Source organism: Coregonus clupeaformis, unplaced genomic scaffold (assembly GCF_020615455.1).
Source record: "Coregonus clupeaformis isolate EN_2021a unplaced genomic scaffold, ASM2061545v1 scaf0373, whole genome shotgun sequence".
In the NCBI taxonomy this organism is placed as follows: Eukaryota; Metazoa; Chordata; class Actinopteri; order Salmoniformes; family Salmonidae; genus Coregonus; species Coregonus clupeaformis.
In genome coordinates, this window is record NW_025533828.1 from 161,051 (window position 1) to 175,205 (window position 14,155).

Consider the following 14,155-nt stretch of genomic DNA (forward strand, 5'->3'; position numbering starts at 1 on the left):
TATATCTACACACCATACACTATAGACGTACTGTATATCTCCACACCATACACTATAGACGTACTGTATATCTCCACACCATACACTATAGACGTACTGTATATCTACACACCATACACTATAGACGTACTGTATATCTACACACCATACACTATAGACGTACTGTATATCTACACACCATACACCATAGACGTACTGTATATCTACACACCATACACTATAGACGTACTGTATATCTACACACCATACACTATAGACGTACTGTATATCTACACACCATACACTATAGACGTACTGTATATCTACACACCATACACTATAGACGTACTGTATATCTACACACCATACACCATAGACGTACTGTATATCTACACACCATACACCATAGACGTACTGTATATCTACACACCATACACCATAGACGTACTGTATATCTACACACCATAGACGTACTGTATATCTACACACCATACACTATAGACGTACTGTATATCTACACACCATACACTATAGACGTACTGTATATCTACACACCATACACTATAGACATACTGTATATCTCCACACCATACACTATAGACGTACTGTATATCTACACACCATACACTATAGACGTACTGTATATCTACACACCATACACTATAGACGTATTGTATATCTACACACCATACACCATAGACGTACTGTATATCTACACACCATACACTATAGACGTACTGTATATCTACACACCATACACTATAGACGTACTGTATATCTACACACCATACACTATAGACGTACTGTATATCTACACACCATACACTATAGACGTACTGTATATCTACACACCATACACCATAGACGTACTGTATATCTCCACACCATACACGTACTGTATATCTACACACCATACACTATAGACATACTGTATATCTCCACACCATACACTATAGACATACTAGACATTTATGGTGTGTTACCTGTTACTATAGCTACTAGACATGGTGTGTTACCTGTTACTATAGCTACTAGACATGGTGTGTTACCTGTTACTATAGCTACTAGACATGGTGTGTTACCGGTTACTATCGCTACTAGACATGGTGTGTTACCTGTTACTATAGCTACTAGACATGGTGTGTTACCTGTTACTATAGCTACTAGACATGGTGTGTTACCTGTTACTATAGCTACTAGACATGGTGTGTTACCGGTTACTATAGCTACTAGACATGGTGTGTTACCTGTTACTATAGCTACTAGACATGGTGTGTTACCTGTTACTATAGCTACTAGACATGGTGTGTTACCTGTTACTATAGCTACTAGACATGGTGTGTTACCTGTTACTATAGCTACTAGACATGGTGTTTTACCTGTTACTATAGCTACTAGACATGGTGTGTTACCTGTTACTATAGCTACTAGACATGGTGTGTTACCTGTTACTATAGCTACTAGACATGGTGTGTTACCTGTTACTATAGCTACTAGACATGGTGTGTTACCTGTTACTATAGCTACTAGACATGGTGTGTTACCTGTTACTATAGCTACTAGACATGGCGTGTTACCTGTTACTATAGCTACTAGACATGGCGTGTTACCTGTTACTATAGCTACTAGACATGGTGTGTTACCTGTTACTATAGCTACTAGACATGGTGTGTTACCTGTTACTATAGCTACTAGACATGGCGTGTTACCTGTTACTATAGCTACTAGACATGGTGTGTTACCTGTTACTATAGCTACTAGACATGGTGTGTTACCTGTTACTATAGCTACTAGACATGGTGTGTTACCTGTTACTATAGCTACTAGACATGGCGTGTTACCTGTTACTATAGCTACTAGACATGGCGTGTTACCTGTTACTATAGCTACTAGACATGGCGTGTTACCTGTTACTATAGCTACTAGACATGGTGTGTTACCGGTTACTATAACTACTAGACATGGTGTGTTACCGGTTACTATAACTACTAGACATGGTGTGTTACCTGTTACTATAGCTACTAGATATGGTGTGTTACCTGTTACTATAGCTACTAGACATGGCGTGTTACCTGTTACTATAGCTACTAGACATGGTGTGTTACCTGTTACTATAGCTACTAGACATGGTGTGTTACCTGTTACTATAGCTACTAGACATGGCGTGTTACCTGTTACTATAGCTACTAGACATGGCGTGTTACCTGTTACTATAGCTACTAGACATGGTGTGTTACCTGTTACTATAGCTACTAGACATGGTGTGTTACCTGTTACTATAGCTACTAGACATGGTGTGTTACCTGTTACTATAGCTACTAGACATGGTGTGTTACCTGTTACTATAGCTACTAGACATGGTGTGTTACCTGTTACTATAGCTACTAGACATGGTGTGTTACCTGTTACTATAGCTACTAGACATGGTGTGTTACCTGTTACTATAGCTACTAGACATGGCGTGTTACCTGTTACTATAGCTACTAGACATGGCGTGTTACCGGTTACTATAGCTACTAGACATGGTGTGTTACCTGTTACTATAGCTACTAGACATGGCGTGTTACCTGTTACTATAGCTACTAGACATGGTGTGTTACCTGTTACTATAGCTACTAGACATGGTGTGTTACCTGTTACTATAGCTACTAGACATGGTGTGTTACCTGTTACTATAGCTACTAGACATGGTGTGTTACCTGTTACTATAGCTACTAGACATGGTGTGTTACCTGTTACTATAGCTACTAGACATGGTGTGTTACCTGTTACTATAGCTACTAGACATGGTGTGTTACCTGTTACTATAGCTACTAGACATGGTGTGTTACCTGTTACTATAGCTACTAGACATGGTGTGTTACCTGTTACTATAGCTACTAGACATGGTGTGTTACCTGTTACTATAGCTACTAGACATGGTGTGTTACCTGTTACTATAGCTACTAGACATGGTGTGTTACCTGTTACTATAGCTACTAGACATGGTGTGTTACCTGTTACTATAGCTACTAGACATGGTGTTTTACCTGTTACTATAGCTACTAGACATGGTGTGTTACCTGTTACTATAGCTACTAGACATGGTGTGTTACCTGTTACTATAGCTACTAGACATGGTGTGTTACCTGTTACTATAGCTACTAGACATGGTGTGTTACCTGTTACTATAGCTACTAGACATGGTGTGTTACCTGTTACTATAGCTACTAGACATGGTGTGTTACCTGTTACTATAGCTACTAGACATGGTGTGTTACCTGTTACTATAGCTACTAGACATGGTGTGTTACCTGTTACTATAGCTACTAGACATGGTGTGTTACCTGTTACTATAGCTACTAGACATGGTGTGTTACCTGTTACTATAGCTACTAGACATGGTGTGTTACCTGTTACTATAGCTACTAGACATGGTGTGTTACCTGTTACTATAGCTACTAGACATGGTGTGTTACCTGTTACTATAGCTACTAGACATGGTGTGTTACCTGTTACTATAGCTACTAGACATGGTGTGTTACCTGTTACTATAGCTACTAGACATGGTGTGTTACCTGTTACTATAGCTACTAGACATGGTGTTTTACCTGTTACTATAGCTACTAGACATGGTGTGTTACCTGTTACTATAGCTACTAGACATGGTGTGTTACCTGTGCTTTCTCAGTCTCCTGGCTGCAGGCGTCCCTCAGGGTGGTCACCTGACTGCGGTGGTGTTGAGTCTCTCTGTCTATCTCCTGGATCTGGTCCGCTATCTGCTCCCTCTTCTGGTGAACATGGTCACACTGACTATAAAGGCACACATATATTTACATTTACATTTACGTCATTTAGCAGACGCTCTTATCCAGAGCGACTTACAGGAGCAATTAGGGTTAAGTGCCTTGCTCAAGGGCACATCGGCAGATTTTTCACCTAGTCGGCTCGGGGATTAGAACCAGCGACCTTTCGATTACTGGCACAACGCTCTTAACCACTAAGCTACCTGGTCCTCTCAGCCTCTCTCCTCTCCCCCGCCCCACCCTCTCTCCTCTCCCCCGCCCCACCCTCTCTCCTCTCTCCCGCCCCACCCTCTCTCCTCTCCCCCGCCCCACCCTCTCTCCTCTCCCCCCCCACCCCACCCTCTCCTCTCCCCCACCCCACCCTCTCTCCTCTCCCCCACCCCACCCTCTCTCCTCTCCCCCACCCCAACCTCTCTCCTCTCCCCCACCCCACCCTCTCTCCTCTCCCCCCACCCCACCCTCTCTCCTCTCCCCCCACCCCACCCTCTCTCCTCTCCCCCACCCTCTCTCCTCTCCCCCACCCTCTCTCCTCTCCCCCACCCCTCTCCTCTCCCCCAAACCCACCCTCTCTCCTCTCCCCCCCCACCCCACCCTCTCTCCTCTCCCCCACCCCACCCTCTCTCCTCTCCCCACCCTCTCTCCTCTCCCCCACCCCACCCTCTCTCCTCTCCCCCACCCCACCCTCTCCCCCCACCCTCTCTCCTCTCCCCCACCCCCACCCTCTCTCCTCTCCCCACCCCACCCTCTCTCCTCTCCCCCCCCCCCCTCTCTCCTCTCCCCCACCCTCTCTCCTCTCCCCCACCCCCACCCTCTCTCCTCTCCCCCACCCCACCCTCTCTCCTCTCCCCCACCCCACCCTCTCTCCTCTCCCCCCCACCCCACCCTCTCTCCTCTCCCCCACCCCCACCCTCTCTCCTCTCCCCCACCCTACCCTCTCTCCTCTTCCCCCACCCCTACCCTCTCTCTCCCCCACCCTACCCTCTCTCCTCCCCCCACCCCACCCTCTCTCCTCTCCCCCCCACCCCCACCCTCTCTCCCTCTCCTCTCCCCACCCTCTCTCCTCTCCCCTACCCCCTCTCCTCCTACCTCTCCTCTCCTCCTACCCCACCCCCTCTCCTCTCCTCTCCCCACCCCCTCTCCTCTCCTCTCCCCTACCCCCTCTCCTCTCCTCCTACCCCAGTACATCCTGAACGTGTTGATCCTTCATCTCCTTCTTCTTCTGTCGTCGTATCTGTTGTTTGGACTCCTTGTCCATCTTCATCCCTAAAGCTCTCTTCAGCTGACCCCCCATCACACCAAGGTTCTTCAGTTCCTTCTGCTGTGTCTCATACACACAGACCAGCTTCTGGACCTAGACACACACACACACACACACACACACACACACACCTTAGCCGGCAAAAGCATCACATTTGAGGTCCAAGTTTAATAACATTTAATGAATGCTTCATGTGGGCTCTTGTTAGTGTGATTGTTGGTGAACTTGTTGTAGGTAGGGATGTGTCAAATGGACATTTAAACTGCAATTTTATCTCTTTTCCGTTAAAACAATAAGAAAAATTCATAAAATGTACACTAGGCCTATCTATCAGTATAGGCAGGTTGGCCACCAGACAGACAGTCAGAACCGTACACTAGGCCTATCTATCAGTATAGGCAGGTCAGCCACCAGACAGACAGTCAGAACCCTGCACTAGGCCTATCTATCAGTATAGGCAGGTCAGCCACCAGACAGTCAGAACCGTACACTAGGCCTATCTATCAGTATAGGCAGGTCGGCCACCAGACAGACAGTCAGAACCCTGCACTAGGCCTATCTATCAGTATAGGCAGGTCAGCCACCAGACAGACAGTCAGAACCGTGACACTAGGCCTATCTATCAGTATAGGCAGCACCACACAGACAGTCAGAACCGTACACTAGGCCTATCTATCAGTATAGGCAGGTCAGCTACAGACAGTCAGAACCGTGCACACTAGGCCTATCTATCAGTATAGGCAGGTTGGCCACCAGACAGACAGTCAGAACCGTACACTAGGCCTATCTATCAGTATAGGCAGGTCAGCCACCAGACAGACAGTCAGAACCCTGCACTAGGCCTATCTATCAGTATAGGCAGGTCAGCCACCAGACAGTCAGAACCGTACACTAGGCCTATCTATCAGTATAGGCAGGTTGGCCACCAGACAGTCAGAACCGTACACTAGGCCTATCTATCAGTATAGGCAGGTTGGCCACCAGACAGACAGTCAGAACCGTACACTAGGCCTATCTATCAGTATAGGCAGGTTGGCCACCAGACAGACAGTCAGAACCGTACACTAGGCCTATCTATCAGTATAGGCAGGTCAGCCACCAGACAGACAGTCAGAACCGTACACTAGGCCTATCTATCAGTATAGGCAGGTCAGCCACCAGACAGTCAGAACCGTACACTAGGCCTATCTATCAGTATAGGCAGGTTGGCCACCAGACAGTCAGAACCGTACACTAGGGCCTATCTATCAGTATAGGCAGGTTGGCCACCAGACAGACAGTCAGAACCGTACACTAGGCCTATCTATCAGTATAGGCAGGTCAGCCACCAGACAGACAGTCAGAACCCTGCACTAGGCCTATCTATCAGTATAGGCAGGTCAGCCACCAGACAGACAGTTAGAACCGTACTCTAGGCCTATCTATCAGTATAGGCAGGTCAGCCACCAGACAGACAGTCAGAACCGTACACTAGGCCTATCTATCAGTATAGGCAGGTCAGCCACCAGACAGTCAGAACCGTACACTAGGCCTATCTATCAGTATAGGCAGGTCGGCCACCAGACAGACAGTCAGAACCCTGCACTAGGCCTATCTATCAGTATAGGCAGGTCAGCCACCAGACAGACAGTCAGAACCGTACACTAGGCCTATCTATCAGTATAGGCAGGTCAGCCACCAGACAGACAGTCAGAACCGTACACTAGGCCTATCTATCAGTATAGGCAGGTCAGCCACCAGACAGACAGTCAGAACCGTACACTAGGCCTATCTATCAGTATAGGCAGGTCAGCCACCAGACAGTCAGAACCGTACACTAGGCCTATCTATCAGTATAGGCAGGTCGGAAACCAGACAGACAGTCAGAACCCTGCACTAGGCCTATCTATCAGTATAGGCAGGTCAGCCACCAGATAGACAGTCAGAACCGTACACTAGGCCTATCTATCAGTATAGGCAGGTCAGCCACCAGACAGACAGTCAGAACCGTACACTAGGCCTATCTATCAGTATAGGCAGGTTGGCCACCAGACAGACAGTCAGAACCGTACACTAGGCCTATCTATCAGTATAGGCAGGTCAGCCACCAGACAGACAGTCAGAACCGTGCACTAGGCCTATCTATCAGTATAGGCAGGTCAGCCACCAGACAGACAGTCAGAACCGTACTCTAGGCCTATCTATCAGTATAGGCAGGTCAGCCACCAGACAGACAGTCAGAACCGTACACTAGGCCTATCTATCAGTATAGGCAGGTCAGCCACCAGACAGTCAGAACCCTGCACTAGGCCTATCTATCAGTATAGGCAGGTCAGCCACCAGACAGACAGTCAGAACCGTACACTAGGCCTATCTATCAGTATAGGCAGGTCAGCCACCAGACAGACAGTCAGAACCCTGCACTAGGCCTATCTATCAGTATAGGCAGGTCAGCCACCAGACAGTCAGAACCGTACACTAGGCCTATCTATCAGTATAGGCAGGTCAGCCACCAGACAGACAGTCAGAACCGTACACTAGGCCTATCTATCAGTATAGGCAGGTTGGCCACCAGACAGTCAGAACCGTACACTAGGCCTATCTATCAGTATAGGCAGGTTGGCCACCAGACAGACAGTCAGAACCGTACACTAGGCCTATCTATCAGTATAGGCAGGTCGGCCACCAGACAGACAGTCAGAACCGTACACTAGGCCTATCTATCAGTATAGGCAGGTCAGCCACCAGACAGACAGTCAGAACCGTACACTAGGCCTATCTATCAGTATAGGCAGGTCAGCCACCAGACAGACAGTCAGAACCCTGCACTAGGGCCTATCTATCAGTATAGGCAGGTCAGCCACCAGACAGTCAGAACCGTACACTAGGCCTATCTATCAGTATAGGCAGGTCGGCCACCAGACAGACAGTCAGAACCCTGCACTAGGCCTATCTATCAGTATAGGCAGGTCAGCCACCAGACAGACAGTCAGAACCGTACACTAGGCCTATCTATCAGTATAGGCAGGTCAGCCACCAGACAGTCAGAACCGTACACTAGGCCTATCTATCAGTATAGGCAGGTTGGCCACCAGACAGTCAGAACCGTACACTAGGCCTATCTATCAGTATAGGCAGGTTGGCCACCAGACAGACAGTCAGAACCGTACACTAGGCCTATCTATCAGTATAGGCAGGTCAGCCACCAGACAGACAGTCAGAACCCTGCACTAGGCCTATCTATCAGTATAGGCAGGTCAGCCACCAGACAGACAGTCAGAACCGTACTCTAGGCCTATCTATCAGTATAGGCAGGTCAGCCACCAGACAGACAGTCAGAACCGTACACTAGGCCTATCTATCAGTATAGGCAGGTCAGCCACCAGACAGTCAGAACCCTGCACTAGGCCTATCTATCAGTATAGGCAGGTCAGCCACCAGACAGACAGTCAGAACCGTACACTAGGCCTATCTATCAGTATAGGCAGGTCAGCCACCAGACAGACAGTCAGAACCCTGCACTAGGCCTATCTATCAGTATAGGCAGGTCAGCCAACAGACAGTCAGAACCGTACACTAGGCCTATCTATCAGTATAGGCAGGTCGGCCACCAGACAGACAGTCAGAACCCTGCACTAGGCCTATCTATCAGTATAGGCAGGTCAGCCACCAGACAGACAGTCAGAACCGTACACTAGGCCTATCTATCAGTATAGGCAGGTCAGCCACCAGACAGACAGTCAGAACCGTACACTAGGCCTATCTATCAGTATAGGCAGGTCAGCCACCAGACAGACAGTCAGAACCGTACACTAGGCCTATCTATCCAGTATAGGCAGGTCAGCCACCAGACAGACAGTCAGAACCCTGCACTAGGCCTATCTATCAGTATAGGCAGGTCAGCCACCAGACAGACAGTCAGAACCCTGCACTAGGCCTATCTATCAGTATAGGCAGGTCAGCCACCAGACAGTCAGAACCGTACACTAGGCCTATCTATCAGTATAGGCAGGTCGGCCACCAGACAGACAGTCAGAACCCTGCACTAGGCCTATCTATCAGTATAGGCAGGTCAGCCACCAGACAGACAGTCAGAACCGTACACTAGGCCTATCTATCAGTATAGGCAGGTTGGCCACCAGACAGTCAGAACCGTACACTAGGCCTATCTATCAGTATAGGCAGGTTGGCCACCAGACAGACAGTCAGAACCGTACACTAGGCCTATCTATCAGTATAGGCAGGTTGGCCACCAGACAGACAGTCAGAACCGTACACTAGGCCTATCTATCAGTATAGGCAGGTCAGCCACCAGACAGACAGTCAGAACCGTACACTAGGGCCTATCTATCAGTATAGGCAGGTCAGCCACCAGACAGACAGTCAGAACCGTACACTAGGCCTATCTATCAGTATAGGCAGGTCAGCCACCAGACAGACAGTCAGAACCCTGCACTAGGCCTATCTATCAGTATAGGCAGGTCAGCCACCAGACAGACAGTCAGAACCCTGCACTAGGCCTATCTATCAGTATAGGCAGGTCAGCCACCAGACAGTCAGAACCGTACACTAGGCCTATCTATCAGTATAGGCAGGTCGGCCACCAGACAGACAGTCAGAACCCTGCACTAGGCCTATCTATCAGTATAGGCAGGTCAGCCACCAGACAGACAGTCAGAACCGTACACTAGGCCTATCTATCAGTATAGGCAGGTTGGCCACCAGACAGACAGTCAGAACCGTACACTAGGCCTATCTATCAGTATAGGCAGGTTGGCCACCAGACAGACAGTCAGAACCGTACACTAGGCCTATCTATCAGTATAGGCAGGTCAGCCACCAGACAGACAGTCAGAACCGTACACTAGGCCTATCTATCAGTATAGGCAGGTCAGCCACCAGACAGTCAGAACCGTACACTAGGCCTATCTATCAGTATAGGCAGGTCAGCCACCAGACAGTCAGAACCGTACACTAGGCCTATCTATCAGTATAGGCAGGTTGGCCACCAGACAGACAGTCAGAACCGTACACTAGGCCTATCTATCAGTATAGGCAGGTCAGCCACCAGACAGACAGTCAGAACCCTGCACTAGGCCTATCTATCAGTATAGGCAGGTCAGCCACCAGACAGACAGTTAGAACCGTACTCTAGGCCTATCTATCAGTATAGGCAGGTCAGCCACCAGACAGACAGTCAGAACCGTACACTAGGCCTATCTATCAGTATAGGCAGGTCAGCCACCAGACAGTCAGAACCCTGCACTAGGCCTATCTATCAGTATAGGCAGGTCAGCCACCAGACAGACAGTCAGAACCGTACACTAGGCCTATCTATCAGTATAGGCAGGTCAGCCACCAGACAGACAGTCAGAACCCTGCACTAGGCCTATCTATCAGTATAGGCAGGTCAGCCACCAGACAGTCAGAACCGTACACTAGGCCTATCTATCAGTATAGGCAGGTCAGCCACCAGACAGACAGTCAGAACCGTACACTAGGCCTATCTATCAGTATAGGCAGGTCAGCCACCAGACAGACAGTCAGAACCGTACACTAGGCCTATCTATCAGTATAGGCAGGTCAGCCACCAGACAGACAGTCAGAACCGTACACTAGGCCTATCTATCAGTATAGGCAGGTCAGCCACCAGACAGACAGTCAGAACCCTGCACTAGGCCTATCTATCAGTATAGGCAGGTCAGCCACCAGACAGACAGTCAGAACCCTGCACTAGGCCTATCTATCAGTATAGGCAGGTCAGCCACCAGACAGTCAGAACCGTACACTAGGCCTATCTATCAGTATAGGCAGGTCGGCCACCAGACAGACAGTCAGAACCCTGCACTAGGCCTATCTATCAGTATAGGCAGGTCAGCCACCAGACAGACAGTCAGAACCGTACACTAGGCCTATCTATCAGTATAGGCAGGTTGGCCACCAGACAGTCAGAACCGTACACTAGGCCTATCTATCAGTATAGGCAGGTTGGCCACCAGACAGACAGTCAGAACCGTACACTAGGCCTATCTATCAGTATAGGCAGGTCAGCCACCAGACAGACAGTCAGAACCGTACACTAGGCCTATCTATCAGTATAGGCAGGTCAGCCACCAGACAGACAGTCAGAACCGTACACTAGGCCTATCTATAAATATAGGCAGGTCAGCCACCAGACAGACAGTCAGAACCGTACACTAGGCCTATCTATCAGTATAGGCAGGTCAGCCACCAGACAGACAGTCAGAACCGTACACTAGGCCTATCTATCAGTATAGGCAGGTCAGCCACCAGACAGACAGTCAGAACCGTACACTAGGCCTATCTATCAGTATAGGCAGGTCAGCCACCAGACAGACAGTCAGAACCCTGCACTAGGCCTATCTATCAGTATAGGCAGGTCAGCCACCAGACAGACAGTCAGAACCCTGCACTAGGCCTATCTATCAGTATAGGCAGGTCAGCCACCAGACAGTCAGAACCGTACACTAGGCCTATCTATCAGTATAGGCAGGTCGGCCACCAGACAGACAGTCAGAACCCTGCACTAGGCCTATCTATCAGTATAGGCAGGTCAGCCACCAGACAGACAGTCAGAACCGTACACTAGGCCTATCTATCAGTATAGGCAGGTTGGCCACCAGACAGTCAGAACCGTACACTAGGCCTATCTATCAGTATAGGCAGGTTGGCCACCAGACAGACAGTCAGAACCGTACACTAGGCCTATCTATCAGTATAGGCAGGTTGGCCACCAGACAGACAGTCAGAACCGTACACTAGGCCTATCTATCAGTATAGGCAGGTCAACCACCAGACAGACAGTCAGAACCGTACACTAGGCCTATCTATCAGTATAGGCAGGTCAGCCACCAGACAGTCAGAACCGTACACTAGGCCTATCTATCAGTATAGGCAGGTTGGCCACCAGACAGTCAGAACCGTACACTAGGCCTATCTATCAGTATAGGCAGGTTGGCCACCAGACAGACAGTCAGAACCGTACACTAGGCCTATCTATCAGTATAGGCAGGTCAGCCACCAGACAGACAGTCAGAACCCTGCACTAGGCCTATCTATCAGTATAGGCAGGTCAGCCACCAGACAGACAGTCAGAACCGTACACTAGGCCTATCTATCAGTATAGGCAGGTTGGCCACCAGACAGTCAGAACCGTACACTAGGCCTATCTATCAGTATAGGCAGGTTGGCCACCAGACAGACAGTCAGGAACCGTACACTAGGCCTATCTATCAGTATAGGCAGGTCAGCCACCAGACAGACAGTCAGAACCGTACACTAGGCCTATCTATCAGTATAGGCAGGTCAGCCACCAGACAGACAGTCAGAACCGTACACTAGGCCTATCTATCAGTATAGGCAGGTCAGCCACCAGACAGACAGTCAGAACCGTACACTAGGCCTATCTATCAGTATAGGCAGGTCAGCCACCAGACAGACAGTCAGAACCGTACACTAGGCCTATCTATCAGTATAGGCAGGTCAGCCACCAGACAGACAGTCAGAACCCTGCACTAGGCCTATCTATCAGTATAGGCAGGTCAGCCACCAGACAGACAGTCAGAACCCTGCACTAGGCCTATCTATCAGTATAGGCAGGTCAGCCACCAGACAGTCAGAACCGTACACTAGGCCTATCTATCAGTATAGGCAGGTCGGCCACCAGACAGACAGTCAGAACCCTGCACTAGGCCTATCTATCAGTATAGGCAGGTCAGCCACCAGACAGACAGTCAGAACCGTACACTAGGCCTATCTATCAGTATAGGCAGGTCAGCCACCAGACAGACAGTCAGAACCGTACACTAGGCCTATCTATCAGTATAGGCAGGTCAGCCACCAGACAGACAGTCAGAACCGTACACTAGGCCTATCTATCAGTATAGGCAGGTCAGCCACCAGACAGACAGTCAGAACCGTACACTAGGCCTATCTATAAATATAGGCAGGTCAGCCACCAGACAGACAGTCAGAACCGTACACTAGGCCTATCTATCAGGTATAGGCAGGTCAGCCACCAGACAGACAGTCAGGAACCGTACACTAGGCCTATCTATCAGTATAGGCAGGTCAGCCACCAGACAGACAGTCAGAACCGTACACTAGGCCTATCTATCAGTATAGGCAGGTCAGCCACCAGACAGACAGTCAGAACCCTGCACTAGGCCTATCTATCAGTATAGGCAGGTCAGCCACCAGACAGACAGTCAGAACCCTGCACTAGGCCTATCTATCAGTATAGGCAGGTCAGCCACCAGACAGTCAGAACCGTACACTAGGCCTATCTATCAGTATAGGCAGGTCGGCCACCAGACAGACAGTCAGAACCCTGCACTAGGCCTATCTATCAGTATAGGCAGGTCAGCCACCAGACAGACAGTCAGAACCGTACACTAGGCCTATCTATCAGTATAGGCAGGTTGGCCACCAGACAGTCAGAACCGTACACTAGGCCTATCTATCAGTATAGGCAGGTTGGCCACCAGACAGACAGTCAGAACCGATACACTAGGCCTCTCTATCAGTATAGGCAGGTCAGCCACCAGACAGACAGTCAGAACCGTACACTAGGCCTATCTATCAGTATAGGCAGGTCAGCCACCAGACAGTCAGAACCGTACACTAGGCCTATCTATCAGTATAGGCAGGTTGGCCACCAGACAGTCAGAACCGTACACTAGGCCTATCTATCAGTATAGGCAGGTTGGCCACCAGACAGACAGTCAGAACCGTACACTAGGCCTATCTATCAGTATAGGCAGGTCAGCCACCAGACAGACAGTCAGAACCCTGCACTAGGCCTATCTATCAGTATAGGCAGGTCAGCCACCAGACAGACAGTCAGAACCGTACTCTAGGCCTATCTATCAGTATAGGCAGGTCAGCCACCAGACAGACAGTCAGAACCGTACACTAGGCCTATCTATCAGTATAGGCAGGTCAGCCACCAGACAGTCAGAACCCTGCACTAGGCCTATCTATCAGTATAGGCAGGTCAGCCACCAGACAGACAGTCAGAACCGTACACTAGGCCTATCTATCAGTATAGGCAGGTCAGCCACCAGACAGACAGTCAGAACCCTGCACTAGGCCTATCTATCAGTATAGGCAGGTCAGCCACCAGACAGTCAGA

General features: G+C 49.2%; 1 protein-coding gene across 1 annotated transcript in view; it reads right to left on the reverse strand.

The window, feature by feature from the left end:
* The window catches only part of nuf2 (UF2 component of NDC80 kinetochore complex), a 50,205-nt gene that overhangs the window by 2,393 nt on the left and 33,657 nt on the right, over positions 1-14,155 (reverse strand). Inside the window, exons 11-12 of the mRNA XM_041870466.2 lie at positions 4,940-5,115; positions 3,636-3,771 (exon numbers count right to left, since the gene is read on the reverse strand). Of these exons, the coding sequence (XP_041726400.1) occupies positions 3,636-3,771; positions 4,940-5,115 (312 nt within the window). The remainder of the gene's footprint in view (positions 1-3,635; positions 3,772-4,939; positions 5,116-14,155) is intronic.